General features: G+C 42.4%; 1 protein-coding gene across 4 annotated transcripts in view; it reads left to right on the top strand.

Moving 5' to 3' along the window:
* lrp1ab (low density lipoprotein receptor-related protein 1Ab) overlaps positions 1 to 16,271 on the top strand; it is an 89,040-nt gene that overhangs the window by 29,332 nt on the left and 43,437 nt on the right. For all 4 annotated transcript variants that reach the window (XM_044211075.1, XM_044211076.1, XM_044211077.1 and 1 more), the window contains 12 exons: positions 3,997 to 4,116; positions 4,438 to 4,566; positions 4,920 to 5,180; positions 11,885 to 12,047; positions 12,513 to 12,735; positions 13,626 to 13,815; positions 13,938 to 14,081; positions 14,258 to 14,494; positions 14,692 to 14,872; positions 15,247 to 15,469; positions 15,651 to 15,840; positions 15,962 to 16,084. In XM_044211075.1, coding sequence (XP_044067010.1) covers positions 3,997 to 4,116; positions 4,438 to 4,566; positions 4,920 to 5,180; positions 11,885 to 12,047; positions 12,513 to 12,735; positions 13,626 to 13,815; positions 13,938 to 14,081; positions 14,258 to 14,494; positions 14,692 to 14,872; positions 15,247 to 15,469; positions 15,651 to 15,840; positions 15,962 to 16,084 — 2,184 coding nt within the window. The remainder of the gene's footprint in view (positions 1 to 3,996; positions 4,117 to 4,437; positions 4,567 to 4,919; positions 5,181 to 11,884; positions 12,048 to 12,512; positions 12,736 to 13,625; positions 13,816 to 13,937; positions 14,082 to 14,257; positions 14,495 to 14,691; positions 14,873 to 15,246; positions 15,470 to 15,650; positions 15,841 to 15,961; positions 16,085 to 16,271) is intronic.

Below are 16,271 nucleotides of genomic sequence, written 5' to 3'. Positions count from 1 at the left end.
TAACTGTGGAATGAGAATTGGTCATAGGCTACTTGAGGCTGCCTGTGGAAAGACCACATTTTCATCTTTATTCATGAGTGGGTCTTGACCTAACTGAGTTTATTGGCTGCAATTAAAGTTGTCTTGCATGACAAGACCTGTTTTATTGCCAGTCTTTGTCCATCACTTTGTCGAAACACTACAGTATTGTTAAACTGTCTGGTAGTTCTTAACTCATAATGGGTTGCAGATTGAAGAAAATCCGATTATTGATTTTTCTTAGGCAAGTTAAACTGTCTTGTGTGCTTGGGAATGTTTTGTGCCACACTGTGTGCACTTTGTGTGTTTGTACCTTTTGTGTTTGAGTATTTGTAAGTTTAGATTTAAATGTCTGGGGCAGCATGCTGCCACTGTTTGGGACTACGATAGCTACTGTTTGCTCATTACTCAAGCTGCTGCCCTGCTTGTGTTTGCATATGGTTACTTTGCCCCCTTTGACTATGCAGCTCCATTTACCTGCCAATAAATACACTTTTATGCCTTCCTGCCTCTCCTATGCATACCCACATATCATCTGGATATACGCATCATTATCTCCTTTAAGTCTGATTTACTGTACTCAACAGTGCTTACTTTTCAGTAATGCTGCATTTACCGCCAACCTCTGTGTGAATGAAACCAAATAATCACAGAATGAAGCAGCTGAATTGTCTAAGACTGTGCATGATTTTGTGTTTAAATTAAATTAATTATGTGAAAGGTAGGCATATCCATACAAAATGAATAGATATGTATGAGCCATTCAGTTTAAGTGACTTGACTTAAGTTTTTAAGCAGAAATCCATTAATTTGATGGACCCGTGTAGGAAAACACTAGACTCCTCTCAGCTGCAGGTGGAGGACAGGGGCATGTGTAGACTTGTTTCCAGACAGTGAGAGCACAAAGGTAGGAATGTCCTGGGAATTACCTCTCTTAAAAATGTCACATGCTGAAATAGCTTGTTTATACAGTAACTGTTTGGTTAAATATTTGCTTTCAATTACGGCCACTGAATGTAGAAATGGAGAGAGGCTTCATTTATTTAATTTTAGAAGTTCTAGTAAGGAAAGGGATTCATTTTCAAGCCAGTTGAATAGATGAGCTAATCTTTCAAGGAGGGAGGTTTATGAAATCATTCAGTCGTGACTGTTTGGTTGTGTAACTATGGCCATGACCCCAACACCACCCGGTCTCTGTCTCAGTCAACCTGCATCACCCTGTTGCACCTGGCCTGTCAGCCCCATGATTGGATTTTAGAGGAAAATGTCAACTTTCATATATTTCCTCATGGATTGGCTGTGGACAGAGTCCAAGAGCAGTTCTCTTCTTTCAATCTGTGTCGCATTTCCTAATGTTCTTTTTCTCACCAATTACTCCTTTGCCCTTTATTTTTGCCCACCATATCCATTCCAGACACATTTTCAGAATATGCATATCAGCAGGATCTTGTTGCAACCCTGCTTTGAGGAGTTCGCAACCTCAGTGGGCTGCATCTGGAACTTGTGCTGTCATACATGCCTCAAATTTTCATCAGAGGTCCTATAGTCTGCTACCGTGATGCATTGACGTCAGTTCAGTTGTGCACTCAAGCGTAGAAATGTTAGATGTCTTCTGATTCTGATGAAACTCAGTCTAGTGGGCCTTTTGGCAAACAGCCTTATACTATCACTCCCTGCTAGAGCTATAGATGAGTGAAATTGAGGGTTGCCATCCATGCAGTAACAGGATCAATGGCTTTGGCATGCTTGTTTAGGGCTGAAGGCCTCCAGTGTCACTGTTATTTGTTTGCTTCGTTCATTAACCCCTGGTCAAATGTCTGACACACTGCTGCCACCTCTGTTTGCCCTGCCTTCCTCTTCTCCCCCCTCTTTCTCCTTTCCTCTTCATTCTTACATTCTCCTGTTTTCTGTTCTTCTCTTCCCATTTTCTGTCCTCACTTCTCTGCCTTCCTCTGCTCTCCCTGCTGTTGTACAACTACAAATTCTCTCTGAGGTTTGGACAAGCAAAAGGATTTGCAGATTCACATTCTAGAAACTTCTTTTTTTTTACTCTCACAAAGGGAAAAATATGGTGTTTTTTAATTTATTTTTTTAAGAATAAGCCAAAAGTGAATTAAAGTAGCCCCTAAGCAACATTTTTTTTGTTACCTTTTAAATGCATTTTTGGAGCTAGAGGCAATAAATATTATCAATATCAACATTTATTATCTCTCCACATAATTCTTTCATATCAAACGTCTTGCCATATCATACTGTATAGTTCTCATGTCTAAAGGAATCTGTCAAAGTATGAGTTCTTAAATTAAAAGAAAATGTATTATGAGATTATGATTATAATAGATCTTTTGAAAATTATAGGATTTTGTTATCATCAAACACATTAAAAATAGATGGATGTGAGTTTACTGTGTGATTTGAATACATTGTATCATCACAGGTTGATATTGAGATAATGATGTGATAATTAGAGCAATATTAATTTTGTCTATATCGCCCACCCATTGCTAGACTCACTCAGGTACAAAATGGAACAAAATGACTCTGGACTGAGGTGCATTTTGTGGGTGTTTAAGCACTCTAGCTGCCCATGGTCTCTCACAGTGTGAGGCTCTGTGAATGGATTCGATATGGGCCACAGTTTTTGCTGGGGGACTCTTCCTTTCAGCACAACAAAAGGGTCATTGTGGCCTAGAGTGCAACAGGCTTTATATAATAAGGGCCCTTCACTGGTCCAATCTCCACTCTTTACAGCTATACTATAACTAGCTACTGTAAGCATAGTGTGTCCATGACCATTAACAGTTTTTCTTTTTTTTTGGAAGCCTCTTTTCTCTTTTTACACTTGGTAAATGATTAAATGGGAATTTTTCTCAACTGGTTTGCAAGTTCTGAATAAAGTTTACTTTTACTTTAGATCAGCATGGGCTGTGTGAGTGTTGGTAGGTTATGTGAAGGTTTTGGCCTCACTCGCTGATACAGAATGTTGCTATGACCACTGCCCTGGAGCTTCAAAGGGTAGCCAGGGCTTGTTCTGATGTAGGACTGCAGCATGAGAGTACGCGCTTGTCATATTTCATGTCAGCGTAAAAGCTTCATTCAGAGATAAAAGCTTGCAGAAATGGAGGGAGGAAGTTCCACTTGTGTGCGTGTGTGACATAGAGTGACAGAGATGTAAAGCGACAAAGAGAATATTGTTGAATAAATGAGAGCTGGTCATGATAATATCTGTCCCTCTGCCCTCACATACTGTGATTTCCTCCTTGAGTTGATCTCTGTGGCTTCATAAACTTTCACTGAACTCTGGGGCAGGACCCAGTGAAATATTTTATCAGCCTGAGTTCAAGAGTGTCACAACACACTTCATTGGAGGTTTAAAGCTAATAGAAGCTGTCTGAAATATGATTTATTTTGTAATATCAGATTTGTGCCACTATCTGACACAACATCATATCAGTCTATGACAGACCACCTACCCCATTTATCTCCTAGCCCAGACACGCACATCTGCATGCACACCCACACCCTATAGATGAGGGGACGTGTGGATGCCCCTCTTTAATTTCCTGCCAAAAGGATGTGTCCCTAGCATTCAAATCACCTCGTCTGTCACATGCACCGATAAATACACATGCATCCACGTGTGCGGACCCCCACGCTCTCTCATACATACATGCACATACACCCACAATCCTATCTGATCTCCCAGTGCAGATGTGATAGGATATGGCAGTATGGATCTGTGGAGATTGCGCTGGGATTAAGATAACAATTGGAAAGCTGATCTCCACACAAACCTGATCAAGGAGGCAATTACTTAAACAGGCTTCATTCAGCCTCCATTATTATCCAGAATTTATTCGCCCTCTAAATCGAGGCCTCTGAAGAGCGACTGATATGTATGCTTCCCCCACCCCCGTTCAATGTTATCCTCCACAGTATTTAATGTTCTCTGCGTCTCTCTGTTTTTCTCTGCTTCAGATCAAGCACCAGGCTGTGCCTCCCATGGGTGCCAGTTTCACTGTGCTGTGACTCATGATGGGCCTCTGTGCTACTGTAGCAATGGCTACGAGGTTGCTGCAGATGGAAAGACATGTAAAGGTGAGTGGGTGATTTTGGCAGATTTATTCTAGCTTGGCCAAAGTCATCTGATTACTCTGGCTTTCTGCTTGCTGACTGGAATTTGTGTGGGGCAGCATGTAGAGAAGATTAGAATGTTTTTTATCTAACCACTTGCCTCAAGGTAGGAAGATAAATGCATGTTCCAGAATTTGGTAGTAACCTTTGCTTTTTGTTACCTAGTGCTGAAAAAAGTTGTATCCAAGTACACACAATGCATTAAGCTGTGAATAAGTACTATACAATCTTGATGTATTTCATCATGGACTGTGTATATTAATTCACTGTGTTATTGTCTTGTAGATTTCAATGAGTGCAATGTGTATGGCACTTGCAGTCAGACGTGCACAAACACTGAGGGTTCCTACACCTGCAGCTGTGTGGAGGGCTACCTGCTGCAGCCAGACAACCGCTCCTGCAAAGCCAAAAATGGTGAGCACACACACACACACACACACACACACACACACACACACACACACACACACACACACTGTGCAACAGAGGCCAGGGATGCAGCTCATCAGAGTTGATTTGTTTCTCTTTTGCAAATGGCTCCCCGCTGTATTATATCAGATAATCACATCAGCGTGGTGTAGCACCCCCAATTGTTTCACAAGCTTGTTTACTGGAGAGATATGTACTAGAATGAATGTATGACCTTTGACTCCTCTCCATCTTCTCCTCATATCTCTTCCCCTTTATGCCCCCTCTGTCATTCTGTCCTCTTTCTCCGCTTGCTTTTCCCCTCCCCTTCACACTGCTGCCCCGGTCACCCTCCCCAGAGCCGGTGGATCGTCTCCCCATGCTGTTGATTGCTAACCTCCATGACATCCGCTGCACCTCCCTGAGCGGCTCCACGTCCCGGCTGCCCTCCATTGCCACCAAGCAGACCATGGCTATGGACTTCATCTATGCCGAGGAGACCGTCTGCTGGATAGATGTGGGTGACACCCCCGCTGCCACTCAGCTGAAGTGCGCCAGCATCCCTGACCTCAAGACTGTCACTAACATCCATACCATCAACATCTCCCTCAGCCTGCACCGTAAGTAGTAGTTTTATTGACAAAATGAAATCTCATTTGACTTCAACAGAAATGAATAAGCTTTTGTTTCTAGAAATAGTATTTTTTTTGCAGAGTAGTTGTCGTAGTAGTAGTAGTAGTAGTAGTAGTAGTAGTAGTAGTAGTAGTCTTACAAAAAATGTTGTCATGTACACATTTTAGTTGTAGACTGCCAGTGTAAGAGAAATTAATGCCTTGCATAAGAGCATGCAAGCAGCACTCAGGTAATCAGTTCGAGTTGTCAGCTCACCCCATGTGAAATTTCCATACTTTGCCTCAGGAATCGAATGTTCAACTTTGCATTTGCTAGCTCAGACAAATGAAAGATGTGAAGCAATACAGCCTCATCTCTGAAAGGTGCTCATACCAGCATAAAAGTGCCAGGTAGAAACGCTGAGTCCAGCTTTATTTTTTTCAAAGGTTTGTCTTTGAAGAACAGGGGCACCCAGACACACCACTAAATCATCCCATAGAGGCAATATGTGTGTAGCTTACTTACAGCGATATGATACAGATAAGGCTACCAGTATGCCTTCTTGACAAGCAAACTGTAACCTACTGTGTAGCTTGATTTATGTACTGACTTTGCATGGCTATTCAGAAGCCTGGAAATGTATTTTTCCACTGCTCTTGTTTAATGCAATTGAATGTAATCAGTTGTATTCCACCACCGGTCGTTGATTTTTGATATGATGCCATTTGGCATTAGGTTTTCCCACAAGTCCTTTCTGCCTTCATAGGTCCTCCCAAGTACTGTACATTTTGTTCTGGAAGGTGTTGTAGATAGACAGCGCATGTTTGTGTGTGTGTAGGAGGACATTGTATAGACCACAACTAATAAACAATGACAAGTGAAATGTCTGGCCTGTGGAGGTAATGTCTTTCATAGCCATAGACATCGTCTTAACTCAGTCTCATCTCTTGGGCAACACCCAGACTTGCATGCACGCACAAAAACACACACACACAGATTAACATACATAGCATGTGAACATTTCCCTTTGAGAGACTTGCTCATATAATGCTGACATGATTTATCTCTGATTACAAGCCTGACAAGTTTTGTTTTTATTCGCCTGCCTGACAGAGCCGCTTCTCTCTAAGAATGGGGGCAGAAATGTAGACAAAACATAAAAGCGAGGGTGTGGGTTTGCACGTGTGTGCATACGTACGTGCATGTGGGAAGCGTACCCTTGAGAACTGACCCCAGGCATGGAATGGCAGACGTGACCCTGAATTGTGGGACGAGAAACCTGCAACGTGATTAGAAGTGCCTTGGCTCATATCCACTTCAAACGAAGCTTGTGTAACTGCTGTCACTGCTGACAGTCGGGGCAGAGCCAAGGCTCGGAGGCTCAGTGAACCCCAGCCTCCTAAAATGGGGTTTTCCAGTTGATTCACTGCACTCTCATGTGCGGCCATATCCCACCTCGCCCTCATTGTGTTGGCTTGCCACTATGGCTTTTTGATTAAGCGCTCTGTTAAGTGGTCTGAGGAGTAAATGGGGGTGAGGGGTGGAAGTGAGAGGGACCCGGAGAGAAAGATTGAAGCAAAGGAGACAAGGGAATGATAAAATCAGAGGGAGAGAGAGAAGGTAGTGATTTGCTGTACCTTGAGGGTGTGTGTGTGTGTGTGTGTGTGTGTGTGTGTGTATGCGAGTGGTCATGCAGATGGTATTTACATTCCTCCGTTGGGTTATGTCAGCCTTAACAGCCCCTGCATTCCTCTGGCCGTTTCATGTCCTGCCCAGTCAGGTCACTTTAACACGCTCATAGCTGAGGCTCAGACACAGACACATATATACAGTACACACACACACACACACACACACACACACACACACACACACACAGACAGACGTCGACCCAAATACCTTTGACTCATGCACCCATTACTTTGTGACATATTACCTTTTATGAATTGAGATGTGAGGTTTTTCACTCATTTCTGTTTGGCTGCCACTTTACAAATTTCTGTCTATGTGCGGTCCCACTTGTTTACACCTTAGAATATGAAATGCTTGAATTGTACAGTCGTACATCCAAGTCAAGTTGTTGCAGTTGCTTATTGTATTATCTTTATTACTCTTTGTTTTTTCCTTTGATGCTGTAATAACTTTATTTGAGTAAAACTAGCATTTAAGTTTTATCTAATGCTGATATCAGAAAGTAGAGTTTGGAATAAGGCAATCATGTGGTTGACTTTCTATTAAATTTAGGAAATGGCTCTGCAGTGCTCACACAATGAGCAGGGCAAAGTCAGCTGTGTAAGACATATTATCTGTGTCTCTATCTCTGGCTCTGTGCTGTGATGTGCAGTAAGGGTTTCCCCCAGGAAACTGTTTAGCAGTGGTGGTAAGCCACCCAGATCTTGTTGCATCTCGTCTCGTGACTGTGAACAATAGCCACACTCATTAAATATATGGCATTTGCAGTGTGAAATGGCACCATTTCTTTTTCCCTGAAGGTTAATGTTTTATTTCTGAAAAAATGTATTAAGATGTTAGTGGAGGCAGTCTTAAGTTCAGGTATGGTGGCCCACCTCTACTACAAAACACTGTTGAAAACCCTGACAGTATGGGTCCAGTCATGTCTGTTGGTGGGTTTTGGCTGTCAGTCACTCAGGGAGCAAACAGACAGACAGTCAAGAGGCTCTCTTTGCACTTTGGCTGACTCCACATTTTTATGTTGCATCAGTCTGGGCTTTCAGCTAAAGATAAGAGAGGAAAAAAAACCCTCTGTTAATTTTGTGGATCTCAGCTGAGTCAAAAGGCCATTTTCTGCAAAAACTGTATGGTTTCCCTTGTGGTCGTTTGCTTTAAAATGTTATTTAAGCTTGACCGGTGTGAACTCTGTCCCCTTCTTGACCCATTTGCCTTTCCTTTGCTTAAAGGTGAAATTACTCTTTTAAAACAAATTCTTAACATATAATTGGTGCTAACATGGAGTCTTTGTCCTCTCTATTCAGTGTTTTATAACAAGCAGGGCTCAGGTGCACTCCTTAAAGTATGGTGGGTAGACCTGGGGATTGGCCTTAGATGGATATGGATGAAACTGTGGAGGCGAGGGGGTTGGAGCAGGGTTCATGGAAACAGGGTGATTTATAGCTTTTTGGAACCTGCGAGAGCAGGGAAGATAAGTAGACGAGGGATCCAGATGTGGCCTGCTCTGTCTGCATGTGTGATTCTCTGACTGAGAAGATAAAAGGGGAGCAGACTCATCCCATCCCATCCTCTCCACCCTCTGAGCGGAACTCCACAGCAGGGACCAGCCCTTCTCCCTATGTCCCTCTGTCCATCAGCCCTCCTTCCTCCCTCTTCCTAGCCTTTGTTCTTGAGGCTTTCCCCCCAGATTAAATCACAGAAGGTCTTTGTAAGTATGTGTCAAGATCTGATTACAACTTTCGGGGGAAATTTTGTCTAAGGCATCCTGTCTCGTGGCAAAAAAAATCAGATTGCCATTTTGTTTTTCATTTTTGTTTTTCTACTAGATATTAATGTGCATCTAGTTTAAATATAAGCTTCCAATGTATTGCATTATTCTCTCAGCTGCATCCAAAGTGCACGTCTATTCTACCTGAAAGACCTAGTTTTTGTCCATCATTTCTTATTCTCATAATTTTGGCATGGGTGGAATCATGTCATGGTACTCCTGTCATCAGGTCTACCTATCCAGCTAATCACCTCTCTTTTTCACTTGCAACAGAGAGGGATATGCCAGTGGCATAACTGTTATGAATTATAGCCTCTTAAATAGAGGTCATATGTCAGATCCTTGTGGAAAATCCTAATCGCTAAACTCCAAAACTGTGCTCTGAAGAGGTCAAAGAGGTTTTTGCACAGATTAATAGGATTGTCTTGGCACAGGGAGGATTATGGAAGCAGCATGCATATAGAGGAAATAACATTCAAGTACAAATTCTGTGGTGCTATTCCTGAGTGTAGGCGCCGGTGTGTGACTAGTTTGAATAACTAAATAGACTGTGGCCCTGCATGTAAATAGCTATGCTATTTGGGCGGAAAGCATGTTTGTTGTTGCCAGAAAGACCCCCTCAGTTTGTGAAACGTTTCCTCAGAGTAGTGTGAGCTGGTAGGTGTTAAGGGCAGGAAGTGAAAAGGGGTTGTGAGGGCAGGGTGGTTGGATGAGGAGAAAGGACTGGGTTCATTCAGTTTCTCAGCAAACTTTCCACTTACCAGAAGCTGAATGAGTAAGTACGTCAACAGTCTGGCTGGCTTACTGAATAAGGGGGTACACTAGTTGTAGGCTGTTACACAACACAATAGTCACTGTGTTGCACAACTGGCCCTCCACTCTGTATATGAGTCTAATTAATGCCTCGTGCATCCAGGCTTCCAGCTGGATTTCTTAGAGGACCATGGTTTTAGAGCTGATACCAATGGGAGTATCACTATCCCTCTTAACTCCATGACAAACTTTCCCTATTGTCAGAATCTTGGTACTGATGTTTATGAAACATCTTGGACTAGTTTTTACTCCCCCCCTCTGTTCTTTTGACTATGATTTTTTTATTAGCTCATGTATTATGGGTGTTACCTCCCTTTTTAGATGTGAGATAGCCGCTACCTTTGCCAACTGTCAATAAATTATTTCCAGCTTGGAGGTGCACCAGAACTTTTAATGTTCTGATATAAATTTATGTCACCATCAATGTCTATCAGTCTATCTTTCCCAACCACTGCCACAACCCCATCCTCCATGGTTTCCCATATTCTCCTCAACTCTGCTTATATTGTAGCAACAAGCATACTGTAAGTCCCATGTGGGGCAGGCCTTTTGAAGCTCTGTGTATGTTTGGTAGGTGGGGGGTTCTACATTGGGCCCAGATGTGTTTATGCTCTGTTGTGCTTTGGCTCTGTCTTCGAGCAGCATGGTTGTCATAGTTGGGGGCTCCAGTGCAGACTCTTTTTTATTTTTTTTTTATTTTTAATGAATGGTCAAAGCCCTGACTGCTGACTGCAGTCTCACTGTTGATGGTGTTATACCCCACTCGTGTACCCCAACATCAAAGATGTCCCTTGGATTAACTGGAGCGACAAGTGTGGTTACTTTGATATTGTATGTGTGAGTAGTGAGCCTGTGTGCATGTGTGTATACAGTGTTCTGCTTTGAAAGGAAGTGTGATGGCAGCTGTTAAAACACAAGGCTGTATGTATCTTCAAGTGTCGTCTCCCCGACACACACACACACACACCACCCTCAGCTGGGTCTCCCTGTGGTCTGGGAGTTCTGCACCCAGTCTCACACAGGACATAGTTCTCAGAGAGTGAGAGATGTTTCCAGTGCTTCAACCCCTCAATGCTGGGGGTATATCTGAAATAAAAAGTCTCCATCTGCCAAGCTTCCTCTAGGTTGGCTTAGTAAGCAGCAGAGTTACAAAGTTTCAAGTTCCTTTTGTGAGATGTGTTGCAACAGTATTTTAAGTCACTTTAAATGATCTTCAAGTGGATCCCTTAAATGCCAGAGCATCATGTGTCATATTTTTGTGCTGCCGTTGCAAAATCATTTTTTTAATTAAAGAAAAACAGCAGAATACACAAGTGGAGAACCAAATGCAGATGCTTCCATACATGGCACCAGGGGTCATTGAATGGTTTGATGCTTTATAACAGTTATGTGAATCATATGTTATGGGCTTCAGTCATCAAATCTCAACCCAGTTGGACACCTATAGGAATAGTGTTCATCCCTCCATTAGATTCCAGAGACATGTAGAATTCATGCCAAGGAGTATTGATGTTGTTCTCACTTTACTTAGTTTTTTCCTTTTTTATTGGTCATCTGCATGTTGCTTGTAATCTTAGTTGTCCTTTTTTCACGGGTTGTGTAATAATCCTACCTGTTTATTGTCATGCTATTGAAATTTTAAATTGATATTTATCTGGCTTTCTCGTCATAGTTCTTTAGTGTTTACAATAAGTGAGCCATGCATATTGACGAATTTCATCATACAGTAGTGTTACACACTAGGAGTGTTCTATCGTAGAAAAGGTTTCAGTCGTAGTCATCTGGACACTGTTTTCAGAAGTCGGACGGAAGTCATTCTCAATTGTAAAAAAAAAATGGTCCGGGAACTCAGAAATTTATTGAGAAATTGATGAAATTTCGGAGTTCCCAGACCATTTTTCACAATTGAGAATGACTTCCATATGGGAGCCGAAACGTCTTGATTCTGAAAACAGTGTCCAGATGACTATGACTGAAACCTTTTCTACGATCATACAGTATATCCTCAAATTCATCAGAAAGTAACGAGTTGCTCTCTTCTTACAGGAGTTCTGTGTTACTGCTCAAGTCCACTGAAAGGAGTTTAGCTTAAAAAGTGCAGGCCTTCACCTCTCACTCTTTGTCACTTTTTTGTGTTTCTTTTCCTCCCCCACGCCCAGCTTGCCTTAATCAGAGACAAGTGGAGTGCTAGTAATGGACAACCTGTTAGACCCAGTAGTGCAGGAAAATGACAGAAGCTCATTAATTCAGCACTATTATTTAGTTTTTTGAGAGTTTGGGCACTCTTGAGGAGAGGGTCATCGCATCATAAAATGAGAGGTTTTGAAATGAGACTGGTATATGACCAAGAGTTATGACTGTACTCCCACAAGGCTCTGTTTTTTTTTTTGTTTTTTTTAATGGTTCTGTTCTCTCCCCTCTTCTCTCCTCTGTATCCCTTAGATGTGGAGCAGATGGCTATCGACTGGCTGACCGGAAACTTCTACTTTGTGGATGATGTGGACGACCGGGTGTTTGTCTGCAATAAGAACGGCCAGACGTGTGTGACCCTGCTGGACCAAGAGCTGTACAACCCTAAAGGCATCGCCTTGGATCCGGCCATGGGGTCTGTACTTCCCTCCACTCTTCTTGACCTAACATTACCCTCAGTACTGTTTTAGCAACGCTTGAGAGGAAAATACTGTCTTATGATGAGACGACGTGCTGACCAAGCAGGCAGTCAAAAATCGAAGCACTTCCTCCAGATGGAAACCTAGACAGATACTTGTGGTTCACATAAACACTTGCATTTTGACTGTCTCAGGTTCCTGATACTGACAAGCTGGTATCTGATGTAGTTCCTTTTTCCAAAGTATCACTTCTCTGTCTTTTATTGTCCCGGAAATCATTTTTAATCCATCATAATGACTAATAGAGATATCTCAGTTGTGTAATGTCAAGCCAACTTGATATATGAAGTCATCCAATTTCTTAAGTCATATCATTTCCTCTTGTTAATGATATTCCCTTTTCCGTCACCTTACCTTTACTGAAACCCTCCTTCCTTTTTGCTCCTCTTCTTCTGCTACAGCAAAGTGTTCTTCACAGACTATGGATCTACGCCGAGGGTGGAGCGCTGTGACATGGATGGTCAGAACCGCACTAAGCTGGTGGACAGCAAGATTGTCTTCCCCCATGGTATCACACTGGACCTGGTCAACCGGTTGGTGTACTGGGCTGACGCCTACCTGGACTACATCGAAGTGGTCGACTATGAGGGCAAGAACCGACACACCATCATCCAGGGCCTGCTGGTGAGGTTTGAAGGATGGTTGGATGGTTGTGCCCACAAAAATACCAACTACACCCAAACATACACAGAGATGCACTCAAAAATATAGACTTCTGATTCGTCAGCCTTCTTTTAAAAGGTTGAACTCTACTGACCTTTCAGTCTTCTCTTTGATAACACAAAACATCTGTTTTCTAAATCTGTATCATCATTGATTTAATCTCATCAACTTTAGAGGCAGTACTGTTTTCCAGTTGTCTCCTGTGTATCTCCTGGGGATAAGTCCTTTTTATTGCCTTGATTGATATTACTTAAAGAGTGTGATTTTTCCTGGCTAGTGCCTCTCTAAACATATTAGTCTGGCCCTAGCAAAGCTAGGCTCAAACTTATAGTGGAGTAATGATCTTAATGAAATCAGGACTGCAGTGGTGGGAGGACAGTGGTGATGGTGTGTGTGTGTGAGAGAGAGAGAGGGGAGGTAATATGATCCCAACCCATACATCTTTCTGACAGTAGAGGAGAGCTGCGCAGAATAGACCCTTATAAAAGTAAAACCTCTCTCTGTTTAACAGATGGGAAGTGGAGCCATTATGCTGCTCTGTGCCAAGTTTACACAAACACTATCTCTTTATCTCTCTGTCTGTCTGTGTCTATGTTTGTCTGTCTCTGTCTTTTAGACATTTCTTCACATTTTTAGAGCCTGTCAAAATCTGTTTTATGCTGATAAATAATTTGTTAGGAAAGTTTCATTAGGCAGAATTTACCAGTGTTCAATATAAAAATGTGTACACAAACAATATCACACAAGCCATTCTTTGTGCACCATGAGCTGTCTAAGAACATCTGCACTTTCAGTAGGAAATGTAAGACAACTTTTTAATTTGGCTGTTTTATTGTCTCAATGTATTTCAGATTGAGCACCTGTATGGGCTGACTGTATTTGAGAACTACCTGTATGCCACCAACTCAGACGAAGGCAATCTCAACCCCAAGACCAGTGTGATCCGAGTGAACCGCTTTAACAGCTCCGACTTCCAGGTGGTGACGCGGGTAGACCGGGGAGCTGCACTGCACGTGTACCACCAGAGGCGCCAACCTCAAGGTACTCACTCAAGAAGGCACAGCTTAACTCTTAGCTTGACTGCTAATTCATCCGATTCATGTCCATTGATAACAGTTACCATTGCATGACTGTTGTTTTTGTGCTCCTCTCTCCTGGCTTAGTGCGCAGCCATGCATGTGCCCTGGATCAGTTTGGGAAGGCTGGAGGTTGCTCTGATATCTGTCTGCTGAGTAACAGCCACAAGACCCGTACGTGCCGCTGTCGCTCTGGATTCAGCCTTGGCAGCGATGGGAAGTCCTGCAAGAGTGAGTATCAAGACTGAGAGAAAAATTTAATTTGACAAAAATGAACGCCTTCCCATTAGTTTCAGCAGTGATGATTGATGATGGCAATGAAGTAATGGTGGTTACAAAATTGCTGACAGAAATAATGGCATTTATTCACTGAGAAAGTTTTTTTTTTTTTTTTTTTTCTTCTGCAGAACCAGACCATGAGTTGTTCTTGGTGTATGGTAAGGGTCGTCCTGGAATCATCAGGGGCATGGACATGAATGCAAAGGTGCCCGATGAGTACATGATTCCCATTGAGAACCTAATGAATCCCCGAGCACTGGATTTCCACGCTGCTAGTGAATTTATCTACTTTGCTGATGCCACCAGCTACATTATTGGCCGACAGAAGATAGATGGCACAGAGAGAGACACCATACTAAAGGAAGGTAAGAATGAAATGATAGCTTTGCACAGGGTTCTGGGAACCATTTTTACTCTCTAACCAAATCCTACAAAGAATTTAGGGAAGGAAAGAATTCAGTCAGGTTATCCCATATCATTTTCACTTTATTCTCTTGATATTCATCCTGAATTGGCAAGCTAATAGTTTCTTTTTCACATCGGCTTCCTTTGCTTATCTCAGGTATTCACACAGTAGAGGGGATAGCAGTAGACTGGATGGGAGGTAATCTCTACTGGACAGATGATGGGCCTAAGAAGACTATCAGTGTTGCCAGGCTGGAGAAGGCTTCTCAGACCCGCAAGACTCTCATTGAGGGCAAGATGAGCCACCCTCGTGCAATTGTGGTTGACCCCCAGCATGGGTGAGACACTGGAGGGGAGGGTATTGTTTTTTTAATTGGGTATTCTTTTCTTATAAATGCTATATTACAGTTATAATGTTTGGGTGCAGCAGCATTCAAGCTGTGTGTTAGTGTTAATACTTCCAGTGTAGTGGGAGAGGATGGCCTGAGGGTTTGTTACTCATTGGTTACATTGGTGTGTATGTGGGAGCTGGTGAGTTTTCAAGGGAATTTTTGGATACTTGATTTTTTCTTTTTTCTTTTTTTTTTTTGGTGGAATGTTCCATCAAAGGACATCAAAACTCAAAGTTGCATTTTGACGGCTACAGCACTCAACAGAAATGTCTTATCCCACATGGATTTTAAATGTGGTGATACCTCTTCTCATCTCCCAGATGGATGTACTGGACTGACTGGGAGGAGGACCCCACAGAGAGCAACAGAGGGAAGATCAAGAAAGCTTGGATGGATGGTTCCCATCACCAAGTGTTCCTGACCAGCAAGACGGTGCTGTGGCCTAATGGCTTGAGTCTGGACATTCCCCAGGGCATCCTGTACTGGGTGGATGCTTACTACGACCGTATTGAGTTGTTTTACCTCAACACCACTGAGCGAAAGGTTGGTAATGCTTGGGAATATATTTAGATGATAGTGTATTTGTGTATTTGTAGATGATAAAAGAGGTAGTACTCCACGGTATTTTAAATTCTCAATTCCAACAATGTATTCATAACATCAAGATGCTGGAACACAGGTAATATTTGGAGATCTAACTATTATCTCTTTCCTGATTTAACAGGTGGTTTATGAGGGGCAGGAGCTTAACCACGCCTTTGGCTTATGTCATTACAAGCAATTTCTTTTTTGGAATGAGTACCGTGGCGGCAGCATCTACAAACTGGACCAGGTCACTAAGACGGTCACCCTACTCCGCAATGAGAGGCCACCCATCTTTGAGATCAGAGTGTATGATGCACACCAGCAGCAAGGTATATCTCCCTTCTACTTATTAATTCTGACTTCATGACTTGCTAATAAGTTATAAGATAATATAATAATACGATATGATAATAATATTCTACTTTTTTCTTGGTTTGTCTCTTCATGTAGGCACCAATGCGTGTCGAGTTAACAATGGTGGCTGTAGCAGTCTGTGCCTTGCTATTCCTAACGGCAGGTCCTGTGGCTGTGCTGATGATCAAATCCTGGATGTCGATAATGTCACCTGCAAAGGTACTTAGCAGCTTTACCAGTAGAAAGGTTTCACCAAAGATTGGAGATGAAGGTTGTGGAAAATTCATTACTCAGCAGGAGTTAAGGCTGTTAAAGAATTCTAGGCTGTACTTTCCATTTGCAAGCTGTACTATACGCTGTCTTTGCCAAATCAAAGTTAATCAAGTTATAAAAACCTCCAACAATA

Source organism: Siniperca chuatsi, linkage group LG10, assembly GCF_020085105.1.
Source record: "Siniperca chuatsi isolate FFG_IHB_CAS linkage group LG10, ASM2008510v1, whole genome shotgun sequence".
Taxonomy (NCBI): Eukaryota; Metazoa; Chordata; class Actinopteri; order Centrarchiformes; family Sinipercidae; genus Siniperca; species Siniperca chuatsi.
This window is presented reverse-complemented; position numbering and strand designations above follow the sequence as displayed.